The following is an 18,804-nucleotide window of genomic DNA, read 5'->3' as shown; positions in this document are numbered from 1 at the left end:
ACTACCAATTTACTTCATAGCTGGCCTGTAATAGGCAGTTGGTGAATGTGGAAAAAACCCAAATGAAAATGTATAATCTAATATAGATCTATTTTTTTAGTAAAAAGATGATACTCTTAAACATATTTTGGCCCTGCCTGGTGTGACTCAGTGGATTGAACTCCAGCCTGTGAACAGAAAGGTCGCCAGTTCGATTCCCAGTCAGGGCACCTGCCTGGGTTGCAGGCCAGGTCCCCAGTACGGGGCAGGTGAGAGACAGCCGATTGTTTTCTCTCTCACACATGGATGTCTCTCTCCCTCTCTTTCTTTCTCCCTTCCCTTTTCTCTAAAGATAAACAAATAGGTAGATAAATAAATAAAAAAATATTTTGTCACTTCAGTTGATAAGAAAAATTATTTTATGTAACTCTTCATCCTAACCTTAGTTGTCTATTTCATTGAATAGATGAAGTAATTTTTAAGTACGTGGCCACAAACATAAATTTGCCATTTGACACAGTAGTCTCTAGTCAGTTGCTTTGGTGAGGGTGACTTTGCCCCCTTCACAGCAGCGTGAGCTTGATGGCTCTGTTTCACTTGCTGGACGAGCAGAGAATAGAGCCTGTGCTTCTTGCGATAGCGCCACCCTGCTTCTGACCGTTCCCGTCACAATCTCCTTGGTAGCTCTGAATCTCTGCTGTCATCATTAGAAAAAGCAAACCAAAAATGAGCTTCAGTGATGGTGATGACGTGCTAGTACCCTTCCTGGGGCTGTCATTCAAATGGACGCATGCCTTTTGGCTCTGAACGTTTTTATAGCAACAAGTGAACTTCTGGTGAAGGGTCTGCTGGCACTGTGTGCGCTGGGAGCTCACTCCTGGTTTATGGTACATGGGTTTAGAGTCCGCTGTGTTTTCTCCTCGAACCGCTACAGAACTTCAGCTGTTTGGCCGTCAGTGGCTACTTTAAAAATGTGTTTGGTCAAGTAATATTTATAAGCAGCTTTAGAAAGGCCCAACTAATTCATTCTACGGCTACCGACAGAAACCCTAGAGCTAAATTGCAAAGATTATGGACTTCTCTTTAAATACTTCAAAGAAAAGCGCAGTGAAGATAAGGGAGTCCTGGCACGATTTCCTGCAGCTGTCAGACCCTGAACAATTAGGAATCAAATTTTGACACTTGTAATTGAAGCGTCACCCTTCGAAGTGATCCAAGGCAAACCCGTGATATTTTTAGAACCTTTCAAATCACATTATGCTCTTTGGGTTCATAGCAGGACCCGAGGCCTCTAAAATTTCCCAAGAGTTGGAACAAAAAAGAATCACATGAATTTGGCTCAATTTACTGTCATAAAAGTAGTATATTATATATGCAATCTAAGTAATTTCACAGTTTTAACCAAAATTTGAAAACTTCACATAGGAATTTGTTTGTGAGAGCTGTCTGCTTAGATGGCAGTTGAAAACCCGATTCGAGGTGCAGTAACAGCTGTGTCTGTGTGGTGGTGACTTGATTTACAATAGAGGCACCAACACTGGGATGGTGTGACTGACTGTATTTCCCAGATGGGTGTTCCTGTGCCACAGGTTTCTATTGAACAATTTTCTACCAACATATATCATATTGCTTATTATAAATGCTCTCATCGTGAATTAGCAGTTAACAATCCACTACCATATGCAGGCAATTATATTGTTTATGCTTCGCTGGTGAGATTTTCTAATTTAAAGTTTAAAATGTAATACAGGTTGGAAAAGGTTAGAATAGCATTTGTATATGTGTTTAGATATATGGCACTAGTTATGGTGGGTGATTTGAAAAGACTGTAATTTCAGCAGAAAATAAAGGTTGCTTTGAATCATTTTTTCTTGCCTTAAATAGCAACTCTGTGACCAGAATTCAGGGAATGAAAGTGATTAATGACATGAACTATGGTGTGAAAAGATGGCCTTTTTGGGTTTTCTACAAGTTTGAATTCAAACAGAATGCAAAACCCTGACAAACGGGCAAAAAATGGTGGCCGTTGGGTACAGTTGTACAGTCCTACAGCTCTGGAACAGTTGGTGTTATTTCATCTCTTGCGCCTATTTTTGTGGTTTTCTCTGCTTAAAAATCATTTGATAAAATAACTGGCAAAGATGTGATTTAGTTAAGATATGGAAAATAGCATAGCAATGGGGCTAACCAGATTTAAGGACAAAAGTGCTCATTCTAACTCAGTTCTTCTGACTTGCTGAACCTTGGTGAATTGTGTTCATTTCTCTATAGGTTTTCTCTGTAAAAGGGGAATGGTTCTTTAAAAAAAAATAGTTCCTAGTGTTTTTGACAAATACAAAGTACTTATTATGTGGTTGTCTTGTAAAGTCCTCAAGCTAATTACTGTGGAAATAATTGTCATGCCAGATACTGAGGTGGAAAATTTGCAGCAGGAGCAGAGATTCTTGTTTCCACATAAATATCCAGAATGATGTCTGGAATCCGATAATACTTTTGAGTTCCAGATAAGCTTTATAAGCATTTAAATGATTATATACTTAGGGAAATATGCTACCTTGTCCATTTAAAATGCTAGCCCAGATTTTTTTAAAGGATTTTATTTATTTATTTTTAGAGAGAAGGAAGGGAGGGAGAAAGAGAGGGAGAGAAACATCAATGTATGGTTGCCTCTCATGTGCCCTCACTGGGGACCTGGTCCGCAACCCAGGCATGTGCCCTAACTGGGAATCGAACCGGTGATCCCTTGGTTCGCAGCCCACGCTCAATCCAGTGAGCTACACCAGCCAGGGCACAGCTAACCGAGATTTTGATCATTGCTATTAAAGGTTCTAAAACATGTTAACTAGATAAAAGGCAAAAAAAAATCTGTCAAATTCCATTTTGATCACAAAAGAGCTGAGTCTGTCAAATTGGTCCGCAAACCAGAAGCTAACACCATAAAGCATTAATCTTACTGATCTTAGCATCTAAAATAATGGCTGCTCTCTCATCCTCCACGGAGGGTGGGGGTTGGTGGTAAGTGATCACAGCTGATCCTCGCAGGTGACTGGCCTGGGTGACTCCATCCTGTTGATCTGCCAAAGCACCCAAGTCTCAACTACAAGAGGAGGGTGTACTCAGCCCACACAAAGGGGCCACGTCGAGTACCCAGCTTGGGTGATAGGGGAGGCCGTGCCACTGGACCCTAAAGGACACCTACCACATTATTAGGCCATGCTACCAAGACATGGAGTCAAAGTAGATCTACCTAATACATAGAAACAAACACATGGAGGCTGCCAAATCAAGGAGATAAAGAAACATGGCCCAAATGAAAGAACAGGTGTAAACTCCAGAAAAGGAGCTAAATGAAGTGGAGATAAGCAATCTTATCAGATGCAGAGTTCAAAACACTGTTTATAAAGATTCTCAAGGAACTTAGTGAGGACCTCAGCAGCATACAGTAGATCCAAGTTGGAAACAAAGGACAACAGTAATTGAAATAAAGAACAATTTACAGGGAAACAACAGTAGAGTAGATGAAGCTGAGAATCAAATCAATGATTTGGAACACAAGGAAGCAAAAAACAACCTCACAGAACAACAGGAAGAAAAAAGAATACAAAAAATGAGGATAGTATAAGCAGCTCCTGGGACAATTTCAAGCTTTCCAACATTCGCCTCATAGGGGTGCCAGAAGGAGAAGAGAAAGAGCAAGAGATTGAATATCTATTTGAAAAAATAATGAAAGAAAATGTCCCTAATTTGGTGAAGGAAGTAGACATGCAAGTCCAGGAAGCACATGGACTCCCAAACAAGATGGATGCAAAGAGGCCCACTCCAAAACACATCATAATTACAGTGCCAAATGTTAAAGATAGAATCTTAAAACCAGCAAGAGAAAAGCTGTTATCTACAGGGAACTTCCCATAAGACTATCAGCTGATTTCTCAAAAGAAACTTTTCAGGCTAGAAGGGATTGGCAAAACGTATTCAAAGTCATGAAAAGCAGGGACCTGCACCAAGATTGCTCTACCCAGCAAAGCTGTCATTTAGAATCAAAGGGCAGGTAAAGAGCTTCCCAGACAAGAAAAAACTGAAGTAGTCCATCATCACCAAACCATTATTATGTGAAATGTTAAAGGAACTTATTTCAGAAAAAGATCAAAACTATAAACAATAAAATGGCAAAAATACATATCTACCAACAACCGAATCTACAAAATAAACCAAACAAACAGAAAGAACAGAGACGGCATCGTGGATATGGAGAGCATTCTGATGGTCACACCTCGCTAGTGCTGACCAGGTTTAATTCCTGATTTACGTTTAAGATTCCATTCTTGGGGGAGGCCAACATTGAAATTAAGTTAGATACTAAATCTTGGTTTGGTGACATGGGGCTTAGCTTAAGCGACTCATTTTGGGCCTGTTTTCTCTTTTTTAACAGAATAAACTTCCAAGGGGAGAAAAACCTTGATAATGAACTTCTCTCCCCCAGGTCTCTCAGGGCAGCAGAGCCGTTAGAGTGTTCGCTGGCCACCTGTTGCTTAACTGTATGGAACCAGCGCTAGTCTGACCCCAGCTACTCTTCTCTCAAATAGTTTGTCCAATGAACATCAAATAATAACCAATCAGCATAGAGCACATTGAGTAATCGGTGAGTTTGTTCTTTCACCAACAACATTTATAGCTTTTAGCTTTTAAAAATAGTTCTGGAACACAGCAAGATAGAGAAGGGGAAAATTGGCCTAGATAATACGGAGGAAAGCAGATGAACAGGGTTGGTTTCATTTTGGGCACTTTGCCCGGGACACTTTTAATAGAACATATATAGTCACTCTAGGGATTCTGAGTCTGGTTATGTCAGGATAATACATTTATTCTTTAAAAGGAAAAAATGCAAGTTATTAGACTCTAGGCATTGGGTTGGCCAAAAAGTTCATTTAGTTTTTTTCTGGACCATGGCTCTACTAGTGTTTAGTTGTCTTTAACTTCATTCAAAACAATTTTGTTAGATTGTATTGTGACAGCTGTCATATCAGCATGCATTTTAAAAAATCAAAATCTGTTAATTTTTATGTCGTCATTTTAATATTGAAGATGGAAGAGGATATACAATAGTTTTGGCATATTGTGCTTTATTATTTAAAGAAAGGTAAAAACTCAACTGGAATGCGAAAGAAGATTTGTGCAGTGTATGGAGAAGGTGCTGTGACTAATCAAAGGTGTCAAAAGTGGTTTGTGAAGTTTCTTGGTACTATTGACATTTGGACCAAATAATTCTTTGCTGTGGAACTGTCTGATGCACTGGAAGATGTTTAGCAGCGCCCCTGGCCTCTCCCCACGAGAAGCCAATAGTGGGAGAGAGCCGACATACTCAAAATACCCAAATCAATGAAGTTATTGGTGAAAATGAAGAGTGTGTCTTTTGCCCTGGCTGTTGTCGTTCAATGGATTGAGCACCAGCCTGCAAACCAAAGGGTCACCAGTTTGATTCCCAGTCAGGGCACGTGCCTGAGTTGCGAGTTGGGTCCCTGGTGGCGGGGGACGCATAAGGGGCAGCCACACATTGATGTTTCTCTCCCTCCTTCCCATCCCTGTCTAAAAATTTTTTTAAAAATTAAAAACAGAACAAAACTAAAGAATGTGCCTTATTTTACGGGAAAAACTAAACCGACTTTTTGGCGAACCCAATACATTGGTATGAGTTGAATTTTGTATTGTATTTTTTCCCATTATCATTTATCCCCCTTATACCCCCTTCCCCCCTTGATATGACTTAAAATTTTAAAACCATGACTGTAGTCTACCCATTGGTAATTTGCTGTGTGCGGACTGGATTCATTAATATTAAAACTAACTTAAACATGGATAGAAAAATATTTTGAACTTCCTTCCTCTAACATACAGTGAGTTCTTTATTTCTTGCAAAGTTTAAGTCAACTTTAAAATGATACCTACCCCTGGCCAGGTGACTCAGTTGGTTGGAGCATCATCCCATACACCAAAAGGTTGGGGTTTGAACCCCAGTCGGGGCACATATGGGAAGCAACCAGTTGATGTTGGTCTCGTCGATGTTTTTTTTCTCTCTCTCTAAAAAAAAATGATGTCTAAACTAGGTATTAGGAAGTTATTTTTATATGAAGAATGTTTAATGGTACTATTTTAAGAGCATTCTTTGAATACTCGGGAATCAAGTCTTTAAGAAAAAAAGTACTTACATCTTAGAAATGTTCTTCCTATTTACTACCATAAAAATTTAGAATTACCTTAGATTTAGCTGTAAAATTTAAAAGGGAAAATACCAACATAATAATAGAGCTTGCATTGGGTAGTGGCTTTGACTGAATTATTTCTTTTTCTGTTTTCTAAAATTTCAGTAATACATTCATTACTTGTATTATTTATGAAATTATTTCTAACCCCCTCCCCCACAAATTAGCCTTAAGATAGACAAGGCATTAAAAAGGTTAAGATTCTCAAGCAATTATCACGTATTAGGTAAGCTTACTTTTGTTTTTAAGTGATGTGTTTAAATGTTATAGGCTGATCCTTGCTTGGACCTTTTCCTTTCTTTTTAAAGATATTTTATTGATTATGTTATTACAGTTGTCCCCTTGGCCCCCTTCTGCTAGGTAACCCCCTTTGCTCCAGCAGCACCCCCCCACCCCTGCTCAGTTCATGGCCGTGGGTCGTGCATATAAGTTCTTTCACTTCTTCGTTTCCTCTACTATTTTTAACATCCCCTGTCTATTTTGTACCTACCAATTATGCTTTTTTTAAAGATTTTATTTTTATTTTTAGGAAGAGGGCAAGGGAGGGAGAAAGGGAGGGAGAGAAACATCAGTGTGCCAGAGATACATTGATCGGTTGCCTGTCGTGAGCCCCCAACCGGGGACCTGGCCTGCGACCCAGGCATGTGCCCTGACCAAGAATCGAACTGGCAGCCCTTGGGTTCGCAGGCTGGCACTCAGTCCCCTGAGCCACACTAGCTGGGGCCCAATTATGCTTTTTAATCCTTGAAACTTTTCCCTTATTCTCCCCCTTCCCCCTCCCAATGATGTCCATGCTATGATTCTGTTCCTGTTTTGGTTGTTTGCTTAGTTTGTTCTTTGTTTTGGGGGGGCGGTTTTAGATTCAGTTGTTATAGTTGTGAATTTGTTGCCTTTTTAATTTTCATAGTTTTCATCTTCTTTTTCTTAAATAAGTCCCTTTAGCATTTCATGTAATAATGGCTTGGTGATGATCAACTCCTTTAGCTTCTTTGTCTGGGAAGCACTTTATCTGCCCTTCCATTCTGATGATAGCTTTGCTGGAGAGGGTAGTCTAGGTTGTTTGTCCTTACTTTTCATCTCTTTGAATATTTCTCGCCAGTCGCTCCTTGCCTGCAAAGTTTCTTTTGAGAAATCAGCTGATAGGTACTTAAGGGTACACCTCTGTAGGTAACTTTGCTTTTCTCTTGTTGCTTTTAAGATTCTTTCTTTATCTTTAACCCTTTGCATTTTAATTATAATGTGTCTTGGTGTGGTCTTCTTTGGGTCCAGTTTGTTTGGGACTCTCTGTGCTACTTGGGCGTGTATGTCTATTTCCTTCACCAAATTAGGGAAATTTTCTTTCATTATTTTTTTCAAATAAGTTTTCAATTTCTTGGTTTTCCTCCTCTTCTGGCATCCCCATAATTCAGATGTTGGCACATTTGGAGATGTCCCAGAGTCTTCTTATACTATCCTTGTATTTTGAATTCTTGTTCCTTCTTTCTGTTCTGGTTGAATGCTTATATAATCCTTGTGTTCCAAACCATTGACTGAATCCTGACTTCCTTCCCTTCACTGTTGGTTCCCTGTGGATTTTTATTTTTCTTTTTTTAAGATTTTATTTATTTATTTTTAGGGAGAGGGAGAGGAAAGGAGGAAGAGTGGGAGAGGAAAATTGATCGGTTGCCTCTCACACACCCCAGCTGGGCACCCAGCCTGCAACCCAGGCATGTGCCCTGACCGAGAATTGAACTGACAACCTTCCAGTTCACAGGCTGGTGTTCAGTCCACTGAGCCACATGAGCCAGGGCCGTGTAGATTTTTCTTTATTTCACTTTGTGTAACCTTCATTTTTTCCTTTATGTTGTTGCCATACTCAGTGAGTTCTTTGAGCATCCTGATCACCAGTGTTTTGAACTCTGGGTCTGATAGGTTGGCTATCTCTGTTTCATTTAGTTCTTTTTCTGGGGTTTTGTTCTGTTCTTTCATCTGGGCCATATTTCTTTGTTTCCTAAATTGACAGCCTCCCTGTTGTTTGTTTCTATGTATTAGGTAGAGCTGCTCTGACTCCCCGTGAAAGGCACCCATCTGGATGAATGTGGCTTCTTTAAGTCCTTGATTGTCAGCCTTCCACACAGTTTGATTTTTCTGACAGTTCTAGGTTTTATTTGTTTTGAGATTTAGTTGTAATTCTTTTTCTGGTTGAATGAGGAGGGGAAGTATGTCTACCTACACCTCTGTCTTGACCAGAAGTCTACCCACCTAGATATTTTTTGCTTGTAGATACAGTTTAAGTAATATCACAGACATATCAGTAGGTGCTTGTTGTCCTTTCTTTCCTGTTAGAAGTATTTGAATAAAAAAAATTGATAAAGTAAGTCCTGCTGTAATTCCCTTCAATTAGTGGTGGTCAGATTTTCCATCCAATTTTCCTCAAAGGCCAAGTCAGATGGTTCCACTTTCTTCAGACCCAAAAGCCAACCGTCTTCCTCCCCATTCTCAGCACATCCTGGCGTCTTCTACTGTGACAGCGGAGCCAGAAGATGTGGAGGGAAGGCATGGCCCCACCCCTGACATTTCCACCTCAGACAAGCGACTGGTCTCTGTTTGTTCTCCCACCGTTCATTTCCCACCACAGCCACTCATCGAACTCCTGTGGGTTCCAGCTGCCGCCGTGAAATTGGGTGCTAGGGGTGTCCTTGTTAGTGACAAAGACCACTACTTTACATCTGTATTTTTATGGATATTTTCTTTATAATGTAGTTAATAAAAGGGGAGAGCAGAAAAAAAGTATATTTTATAATTAAAAAAATCTAAAAAGTTCCCTGGCTGGTGTGGCTTAGTAGATTGAATGCCAGTCTGTGAACTGAAAGCTCACCGGTTCAATTCCCAGTCAGGGCACATGCCTGGGTTGCAGGCCAGGTCCCCAGTAGGGGGCGTGCAAGAGGCAACCAATTGATATCTCTCACGCCGATGTTTCTCTCCTTCTCTTTTTCCCTCCTTTGCCCTCTCTCTAAAAATAAATAAATAAAATCTTTACAAACATCTGAAAAGATTCATGCTAATGGTACATAAAAGGAATTTGATTTTTTAAGTTTTATATTCTGTTTCAGAAATGCCAGAAATTTCTCACATTTGCCCTTGGCATTTGCCACTCATACCAGGCAATGCTTTCAGTGAGCCAGTGCCTCCAGGCCTTGAAACCTGCCGTTTCCTTAACCTGGAATGCTCTTCCCTCCCCCTTCCCCTTCCTCCAGCCTGCCCCCACTTCTTCAGTCTTGGCTTAAATATCATTATTTAGAGAAAATTCCCATGAGCCCTCCCCGCTAAATCCCAGTCCCACCCTCCCCCCCTTCTTCCCAACCCAGGTCTACCTCCTGCCATCTCTGCTCAGGGCCCCTTGACTCTTCCCGCTGTTCCCCATGATTGGGAACATCGGCTCAGTGTTTGCTTTCCCCGAGGTCCCTCCAGCTCGGTGAAGGCTCCGCCTGGAGCGACTTGTACGGAGATGTGGTCCCACTGTCGGGCGCGCTGCCTGGTGCCCAGTAGTTAATAAACAGCGCTTCCCCGATCAGTTTCTTTAAACATTTATTTCAGTTGTTTTTCCAAACTCTGTTTGGTCTTACTTAATAATGGGGTCGTTCCATGGGAGTAGAGCAGTTACAAATTTAATATCATTAGTAGGTGAATAGCTATACTTAACAACTGTGAGTGCCCACTAACTTGGAATGTTCTTAGCCATTTTACACGTGGGATGAGTTTCACCCTGGGGTCTGAGATGCTTCTTAGCGCATACAGATGGTCACAGGACATTTGTCAAATGATAAATGGTGGCTACAGGTGACTCTTCTCGTTGGCTCTGTTAGTCCCAGTAGATCCAGTGCCACCAAAATAGTGTAATGCAAAAGACATATCATGGTAAGACCACAGCCCGAATTGTTCTACTTTTTTTTCCACCTTTTTACTTTTCGAAGGTTGAGTTAATGTTTTCCTAATTTGTATTTATAAAGCTCAAAATGAATAGCTTTTATATAAGGATCTACAATATTTAGATGGATCTAAAAAATTAGAACATACACAAAGTATTTTAATTGAGCAGTTGGTCTTTTCAAGTCTTCTAATAAAAACTGTTATCATCATGTACTTGGAGCACGTGTGTTAGACATTGGAAAAGAAAATTTTTCTGATACATTGAGGTTACATGTGATATTTAGCAACTGCCTTTGTACTCATTAGACTACATACTCTGTTCTTCTGCAGTTCAAACGGTATGTCAGTAAGCTTCGGAGCAAGAGTACAGTTTTCAAAAAGAAGCATCAGATAATAGCTGAACTGAAAGCTGAGTTTGGTCTCTTGCAGAGGACGGAAGAACTGCTTAAGCAACGCCATGAAAATATTCAACATCAGCTGGTAATACAGCGTTATCCTGAGGCGCTAAAAGTACAAGTGCTGGGGAGTTTGTGGGGTACAGCTTTATTGTCTTTACTGGGGAAACCATACAATTGTTATTTTTTCTGATTAATTACAGAGATGTCATATAAGCTGATTCGTTTATTTTTAATGTAGCAATAAGAACTCTTTTATGTGTGCTGACTCTGAGGTAACTAACTAGTAGGAGTTGAATTCTAAGTAGGTTTTTTGGGGGTGACAGGTAGCTAGTTAATATGAGCAGAATTAATCATGCCAAGAGACTGACTATAAAATATTTATCCATCATGGCCTGCTGGACAGAAATCTCTAAGCAGCTACTTCCATGGAGCTTTGCAAAGAAACATCCAGGGAAGATCCTGTATGGAAGTGTGCCTGCTATACTTACCTACTTACTGTTAAACCGGGCATGGGGGTGCCAGCATATGCCCTAATGGGTCGCCCGCATGCCAGACATAACTGCTGTCTGCCCCCGTGGTGTAGGAGCTCCTAGCAGCCTTGTAATGTGCTGCCATGTAGTAACTCTTTCCTTTGCCTGTTGGTCCACTGGCATGAGAAGGCATCTGACAACATGGGAGCCAGAGCATTAAATTTAGGGCTTCTTAATGTACCTTCTGGCGGAAGCCTGCCCACCCTGGCGACTAGAGCATCTGTACCACAGAGAAGGGAAGTGTCATTCCCCAAGTGGATAAGTGGGAAACCTGATGAGTGGCAACACCCCTGTTTTTCTTCCCGTGTTTTCAAGACCCATTGGTTCAGTCTGTTGGGACCCCAGCACCGTAGACGGGAACTGGTTTAAGACTGTCCACTCCATCCTGAAGACTAGAACTCATCCTCGCAGGCCCCCAGTTCCAAGCTGGCAGCTCAGCTGTGCCTGCACGCGGCCCTTCCTCTGCTGAATCAGGCCGTCGGCTTTCCCGCTGGTGCGGCGTGTGGCACAGGGACTGAACCCCGTGGTCGTGTGCCCACCGCCCTACCTCCCGTCTGTGACACCCGTTCCTGTTCTTTACTTTTAGCAAAACACCGAGGAGAAAAGGGGCATATCTGGGTATAGCTACACCCAGGAGGAGCTGGAGAGAGTGTCCGCCCTGAAGAGTGAGGTGGACGAGATGAAAGGGCGGACCCTGGACGACATGTCGGGAATGGTGAGTACGCTGCTTTGGTGGCTTTTCTTGTGTGGCCGGAAGGCAGATATTTTTGTTTGTCCTGTTTTCAGTGAAACATTTAAATTTTCATTTCTGCATATGCTTATTTTTTTTTCATCTGTCTCTAGCAATCTCTTTTTGAATTTTTGCATTTTAGTAAGATTGTTCAACTTATAATGGTTGATGTATTTTGTGGTTTGGTGGTTTAAGTGTGTAAGGTTATATACAATGTAAAGGAAATATTTAAGGTAAAAAGTAAGTTTTCCTAAAGCATACCCCTCTAACTTATAAAGTTATTTCGCTTTTGTGTATGTCCTTAGTATCTTTCTATACTCGGGGCTGCTGTTCAGCCAGCATGCTCTGGCACAGCTTCATCGGGCATTCAGATGTGGAAGCCTTTCCGTCCCTATGGGCAGATAGCTGCTGCCCCAGACTCTCTGAGCACCCGCCTCCGCCTGTCCTGTCCACAGTGGCCACTCGCCCAGCACCCCCTGCGTCTCCCCCCAGTCTGACGCCCGAAAAAATGAACGCTGAGCACAGCAGAGGCCTGCGAGACCGTGTTTGTCTCGGTGGCCGGCGCCCACGGTCATCGGTCATTGCTTTCCACTTCATCCGTGTTTCTGTGTATTTTATATAACCTACACAATCACGTACCGTTTTATGTACGTGATTGTAGTTGTATATAGGCAACTTTAAGTTTGTCTTAGTCACTCAGTGTTAGATTATAAACATTGTCCCATATTGGTGTGCGGTCTTAATAATTGACATTTTGAGTAGTTTATTGGTATTCCATCTTACTGAAGAATCAAGATTACTAAATCGCTTCCCCATTGTTCGGCATTGAAGTAATTTATAGTTTTTTTTAACTCGCATAACATTTCAATAAATATCTTTATGCACGTAGTATTTTTGTTCTTTTGAATTCTTTTCTTAGATGTCATGCACTTTTTTAAATGACAGGTGAAAAAACTGAATTCACTGGTATCTGAAAAGAAGTCAGCTCTAGCCCCAATTATAAAAGAACTACGACAGTTGCGTCAAAAGTGTCAAGTAAGTAAATTTGATATTGTGATACTTTTGGTATTTTATGTTGTTGAGATGTACTATATTGACATGATTCTGCAAAAAAGAATAATAAAGTTACCCGTAAAGATTTCTCTTTGATTTATGCTACTTGTTTTGTCATAAATTACTGGGCAGGGGGAGAAGGAAGAGTTTAAGCTGAAATCACAAATGCAGCCAGATGACCTTTTTGCTTTAAACCATGCCAGAGCTGTAACTCTGAGGTTACATTCTTCTGTGGCCAGGTAAATCTCCATGTCTGCCTACGGGTGGTGACAGGTTAACTTCAGATTAATTGAACTTGCTTTGCTGGGGGGCAAACCATGACAGCTTACAAGTGGTGAAATGCCATTCCTTGGAAGCTAATTCTGACCGTTGCTGTAAAGATAAACTGTGAGGCCCTGGCCAGGGGGCTCGGTTGGCTGGGGCGTGGCCCCGAACCCCAGAGGACTGCGCTTCCTTCCTCGGTCGGGGCACATACCTGGGCTGCGCGTTCGGTCCCTGGTTGGAGCGCCTACAGGAAGCAACTGACTGATGTTTCTCTCTCTCTCTCTGTGTCTCTCTTTTTCTTTCTCTCTCTCTCTTCCCTCCTCCTCCTCTTCCTCTAAAATTAGTAAACGTACCCTTTGGTGAGGATTAAAAAAATAAAAAATAAAATTCTGCAGCATACCAAAAAAATATATTTTTTGCTGATCTGACCAAAAGAAAGTATTCTTTTGACGTATTCACACCAGATAGCTATCATTGTGTTGGCCGCTGTCATTTTTAATTTGAAAATCTAAAGCAAAAGAGGTCAGTGCTCCTGACTAAGTATTCAGGTAGTGCATGCTTTAAAAATTCCTGCCGCACGCTGGCTGAAAATAGCTCCACTGGTAGAATCCTTGGGAAAGGCCCATAAGAACAGTATCCCCTGATGTGTTCTTGCATGTTCTGGAGTTTGTTGCCTTAAATATCTCAACGACAGCTTGACTGAGCATAAACTTCTTACATCACGCTTTCATTCCTTGAGGATTTTTAAAGTATAGCTCTACAGTCTTCTGGAGTTAAGTGTGTCGTGGAGAGATCTGAAGCCAACCTGGTTTTTCAGTGACTTGACCTTGAAAAGAATGTAGTTTTCGGTGGTTGGGTACCGGGCTCTGCACGTGCGCGTCGCCCCGGGCCTCCTGGCGGTGCGGTCGGGACTGCGGGCGAACGGCGCGTCGTCCAGGGGGTGTGGACTGCATCCGTCTCGCAGGATGGAAAGGGTTCCGGAGGTGGTGAATGTGAATGGACTCATTAACACTGCTGAACCGTACACTTCAAAACAGTTAAGGTGGTAGATTTTATGTGTATTTTACCACAATTTAAAAAAGATTCAAGGTTTAAAAAAACTTCCTGATAAAAATTATTTGTTTTATCATTATGTTTTGACTTTCTATTTGACTCTCTCTATTTTTGTCTAGGAGTCTTATTTTGTCTGCTATGCATACAAATATGCCAGCTTTCTTACGATTAGTATCGCTTGGTATGTTTTTATTTCTGTTTACTTTCAGCTTCCTGTACCTTCATTTTTCTCTGTCTGTGTCTCACCAATAACATGTAACTGGATTTGGTGTGGGTGTGTTTTCTTACATCCAGTGTGAGAATCTGTCTTTTACCTGGTTACCTTAGTCCCCTTTTACTTTTACTCCTATTACTGGTACATTGGGATTGATGTCTCTTTGTACACCCTGTTTGCTGCACTTCTTTGCTGCTTTTCTTCTGTCCTGCCCTCCATTGCACAAATCCTGCTCTCTTTTATCTTCTTTCCCCCTATTTCCTTTTCTATCTTCATCTAATACTGCTTCCTCTTAAGTTTTTAACATCGATTTGCCTGGCTTCAGTCTGAAGGTAGTCAGCGTCGCTCAGGCAGCACAGGGACCTTGGACTGATTCAACACCCCCTTCCGCTCCTCTGTACCTTATTTCCATTTTACTTCTTCACCTCTAAAAGAGGTTGCCATGGCGGTCATTACCGTTATAATTGCTACTTCACACATCATTTCCTGCTTAGATTTACCCACATACTTGGCAGTTTTCACTGTTGCTCCTTGTATTTTAATCCTTCCTCCTGGATTCAGTTTCCTTCTTCCTGAGATTAAATGTCCTTGTTTTGTTTTCTTTAAGTGGTTCTTTTAATAAAGAATCATTACTATCAGTAAATCATTTTTTTCTTCTTCTTAAGTCATGCCTTGGTCAGAAAAAGTTACTGCTTTCCAGTTTCTTTTGTGGTGTTGAAGGGTCTACCATCAGTTTAATTATCATTTCGTTTTATGGGATGTGTTCCCTGTCATTGGTTTTCATACTTTCATCTTCGTCTTCAGTTAAACCCAGGCCTGACTGGTGCAGGCCAGCCTCAGAATGACCTCGGTTAGTGCTCTACTCCTGGGCTCTCGGGTTGGAAACCAGTCTGGACTTCCCGTGGGGTTCGGAGTTCTAACTTCCCCCTCTGCCCAGGCCTCAAGCCTTGTCCCCCCCGCTGCTCGGACACGGAATCCCTCTTGTCACTGAGACTGACAGTCCCCGCCCCCCTTCACCAAGGGGAGCGTGGCCACAGGGGGTCATGCGGTGTTCCTGGCCCTGCTGGTTCCTCTTCCTTGAGAGCTCAGCTCTGGATCGGAAAGGGTGTTCACTCCACCTGACCACGCGTTCGTAGATACTTGTAGCATTCGTAGCTCAAAATGTTTCATTAGAAGAAAGTTGGAAACTACTCAGAGAGGCCCGAGCTGGAACTCTGACACCTGCCCGGCAGTCCCATCCTTGGGAGGCCCGCAGCCTCCCCGAACTGCCCTCAGGCGTCACGTGGGGAGATGGATGCCCACAGGAGCTGTTGTGAGATTTCGTCGTTGTCCAAGGTCGAGCTCGGACACCCCGTCACGGCTCAGAGTCCGCCCGGGCCCCTGACACAGCCTGCAGCCTCTTCTCACGCTCCCCGACACACGCCAGTGTGATGAACTCCTTGTACACCCTACAGTGTTCTCCTCTCCGGCTTCCAAGCCTCTATACATGGTGTGCCTTTCTTCCCGAGCACCTCCTCCCCGTTCACCTCCCCCCGACTATTCTCACGGATCCGCACAGCTCAGCTCGGATGCCGCGTTCTCCAGGAAGGTGTCCCCGCTGACCCCCGCGCCTGGGCGAGGTCCCGTGAGAGCCCCATTTACCCACCACAGCACCAGCAGCCTGTTTACTCGTCGGAACGTAACTTGCGGGGAAGAGTCTTTGGCTGTTTTGTTCACTGCTGTGTCCCAGCTCCTGACAAACAGCCTGGCACACAGCTCAGTACATGGTGGCTATTGTTTTTATCAGCACCTTCATCTGTCATAATTCTCAAATGTCTGATTGTTGTATAAATAACTCTTAAGTATGCCAAGAGGCTTAGAGTTAAGTTACAAGACTAACAAGGGCATGCATTGTGTCAGAGCCACATTTTAGGCCTTTGTTTTTCGCTTATTCAATCATTTGCCCTTTTTATACTAGGAGCTGACCCAGGAGTGTGAGGAAAAGAAATCCCAGTATGATAGCTGTGCAGCGGGCCTCGAAAGCAACCGGTCCAAATTAGAACAGGTAAGAAGACAGTTTTTACTTTCAAATGTAGCAAAGACTGCCTGCGTACGCATAGTTTCTCTGTACCAATGTCAAAAGATTCCTGAATCTTTCCCCTCCTCCCTTGAGCCTGTCTCCTAAGTTACAGAGATCTTTATTTCTTCAGGCGCGGTGCGTACCCCCTGAGTTCTCCACCTGTACCACTGCCACCAAGTCCAGGCCCGCCTGTCTTCCTAGGCCCCGCAGTGCCCCGCCACCTGCTGGCCCCTTGCACTCTTACCTCCCTGCGGTTTAGCCTCCAGAGAGCAGCCACAGAAACTGAGTAAAACTTGGGCCGCCCTCCGGTGGCTTCTGTGACACTTAGACTCTGTAACTTCCGGACCGCGGTCCAGCAGGCCCTGCCTCCCCCTGGACTTCATCACGTCCGTGCGCTGGGCTCCTCATCCGCGGGCTGCAGCCGGCCTGGCCGTCGCCGGGTACTGCAGACAGGCCAGCCCTGCTTCCACCTCCGGGCTTGTCGTGTGCTCCTCCCTCTCCAGGCACCCTGTCCCCAACGCTCTGCCTTGATCGCTCCTTTTCATCTTTCGGGTCTCGGCCTGAATGTCGCCTCTTCCTGGAGACCTGCTCCGGTCTCCCTGTCTGACGTTGCCCACTCAGTCACGCCATCACACTCACAGTACTGCCCCCTTCCAAAATGACCTTCATTCTGTCTTTCCCTGTGACGTCTGTTTCCCCTCTCGGGTGAGAGCAGGGTTCGTCCCGTTCCCTGCCGTGTCCCCAGCACTTAGCAGAGAGCTGGACACAGCCTGGGGACCTAGTCAATGAACGACTGTGCGCGTGGTTGCAGAGTGACGTGAGCCGCCCCTGAAAAGGTGGCCGCCCAGGCCGTGGTCACAGCGCACAAAGTCACAGCCGCGGCAGGGGGACGACTGGCCCACGGCGCTGCTGCGCCCGCGCGCGCGGCCGCCCTCCTCTCCGCGCCGGGCTGCTCCCGGGAACGTCGCTCACCCAGAGCTTCCTGTTGCAGGAAGTCAGAGGGCTCCGCGAGGAATGCCTTCAGGAAGAGAGTAGATACCACTATACAAACTGCATGATCAAGGTAAGACAAAGAGAGTGAGTCAGAACCGCTGCTGAGATTCTCCTGGGCCGAGGGCTCCGCCTAACGCGTGGTCTCCCACCCAGAACCTGGAGGTGCAGCTCCGCCGGGCCACGGAGGAGATGAGGGCCTACGTCTCTGCCGACCAGCAGGGGAAGAGAAGGGCCGTCAGGCAAGTGACTCTGCTGTCTTCATACTGTGTTACCTGGGGTTTCCACCGCTACAAGGTTCATAAGTAAAGTGAAATTATAAAATGTAGAGTCCTTAAATAAGCAGGTACTAAGATATTATTTAGGGGTCAGTCTCATTAAACATCTTCTGGATAATCTAGCCCTGCTAAGTAAGTAGGAATATGTATAGTTTTCTCTCTTGCTTAGTGTCTTTATTGTCACAAAAGATACATATACCATAAAATCTGCCGTTTTAGCCATCTGAAGCATGCAGTTCAGTCGCATTAATTACATGTTGTTGTGCATCCATCACAAGTATATGTTACCAAAACTTTTCATCATCCCAGACAGAAACTCTTGTAATCACTAATAATTCCCCATTTTCCCTTACCCAGGAGTACACATAATTTGATAGTTGGTTTTCAATAAGTACTAAGGTTTGTCTATTTTTAAAGTCCCACGTGGCCTGGACTATAGTCACCTGCCTGCTACTGGTGCAGTGCCAGCGGCTGCGTTTCAGCTGGGAACCGTGGGGCTGCAGCGCCCAGCGTCCAGGCCGGGGAGGGTCTGCCTGTGCGCCCCCGCCCCTTCCTGTGGTGGTTTCCTGTAATCACCGTTTGCAGCAGACTGTCATAAACCAAGTGTTGCCTTAGAAATACACGTGTAGTTGAATTGCTGTCTGTGATAAAATCCAGTAGTTGTACAAGATACACTTTCTTTGCCCCTTAGCACACTTCAAATGTTTTGCTTTTATTACCCAGTAAGAACTCGAAGTGTAGGATTCACATTTGTTCTAGATTGAAGTTGAGATTTTTAGTAGCATAAACTTTAATGTTACAAAAAGGAATCTAAGACATAGAATGTCTTGGCAGAATCTAAATTTTTTTATACATAATGCACTGGAATGCAAACCACACTGAAGATATCCTATAAATAGAATATTTTATCTAATACTTCAACATGGTAAACATATTAAATGCGCTTATTCAGATTCTTTCATTGAATGTAAACTTAACTCAATAAATCTATACGGTCAATGCTAATATTTCACAAATGTAAGAAGTTAATTTTGTTTATTAATATGAATAGCAAAGAAGGAACTCTTGCTCCTGAACTGCTGGTTTTCTG

The 18,804-nt window shown here is 43.3% G+C and overlaps 1 protein-coding gene across 4 annotated transcripts in view; it reads left to right on the top strand.

Moving 5' to 3' along the window:
* Positions 1-18,804, top strand: part of IFT81 (intraflagellar transport 81) — a 135,096-nt gene that overhangs the window by 107,836 nt on the left and 8,456 nt on the right. For 3 of the 4 annotated variants that reach the window (XM_045841363.1, XM_045841355.1, XM_045841345.1), the window contains 6 exons: positions 10,476-10,625; positions 11,660-11,788; positions 12,749-12,838; positions 16,345-16,431; positions 17,438-17,509; positions 17,593-17,678. In XM_045841363.1, the coding sequence (XP_045697319.1) occupies positions 10,476-10,625; positions 11,660-11,788; positions 12,749-12,838; positions 16,345-16,431; positions 17,438-17,509; positions 17,593-17,678 (614 nt within the window). Of the gene's footprint in view, positions 1-10,475; positions 10,626-11,659; positions 11,793-12,748; positions 12,839-16,344; positions 16,432-17,437; positions 17,510-17,592; positions 17,679-18,804 lie in introns of those variants that run through there. The other variant, XR_006785998.1, reaches the window with a different exon arrangement.

The sequence above is a fragment of the Phyllostomus hastatus genome, unplaced genomic scaffold (genome assembly GCF_019186645.2).
Source record: "Phyllostomus hastatus isolate PE091 unplaced genomic scaffold, TTU_PhHast_1.1 phas_contig_1162, whole genome shotgun sequence".
Classification (NCBI taxonomy): domain Eukaryota; kingdom Metazoa; phylum Chordata; class Mammalia; order Chiroptera; family Phyllostomidae; genus Phyllostomus; species Phyllostomus hastatus.
This window is presented reverse-complemented; position numbering and strand designations above follow the sequence as displayed.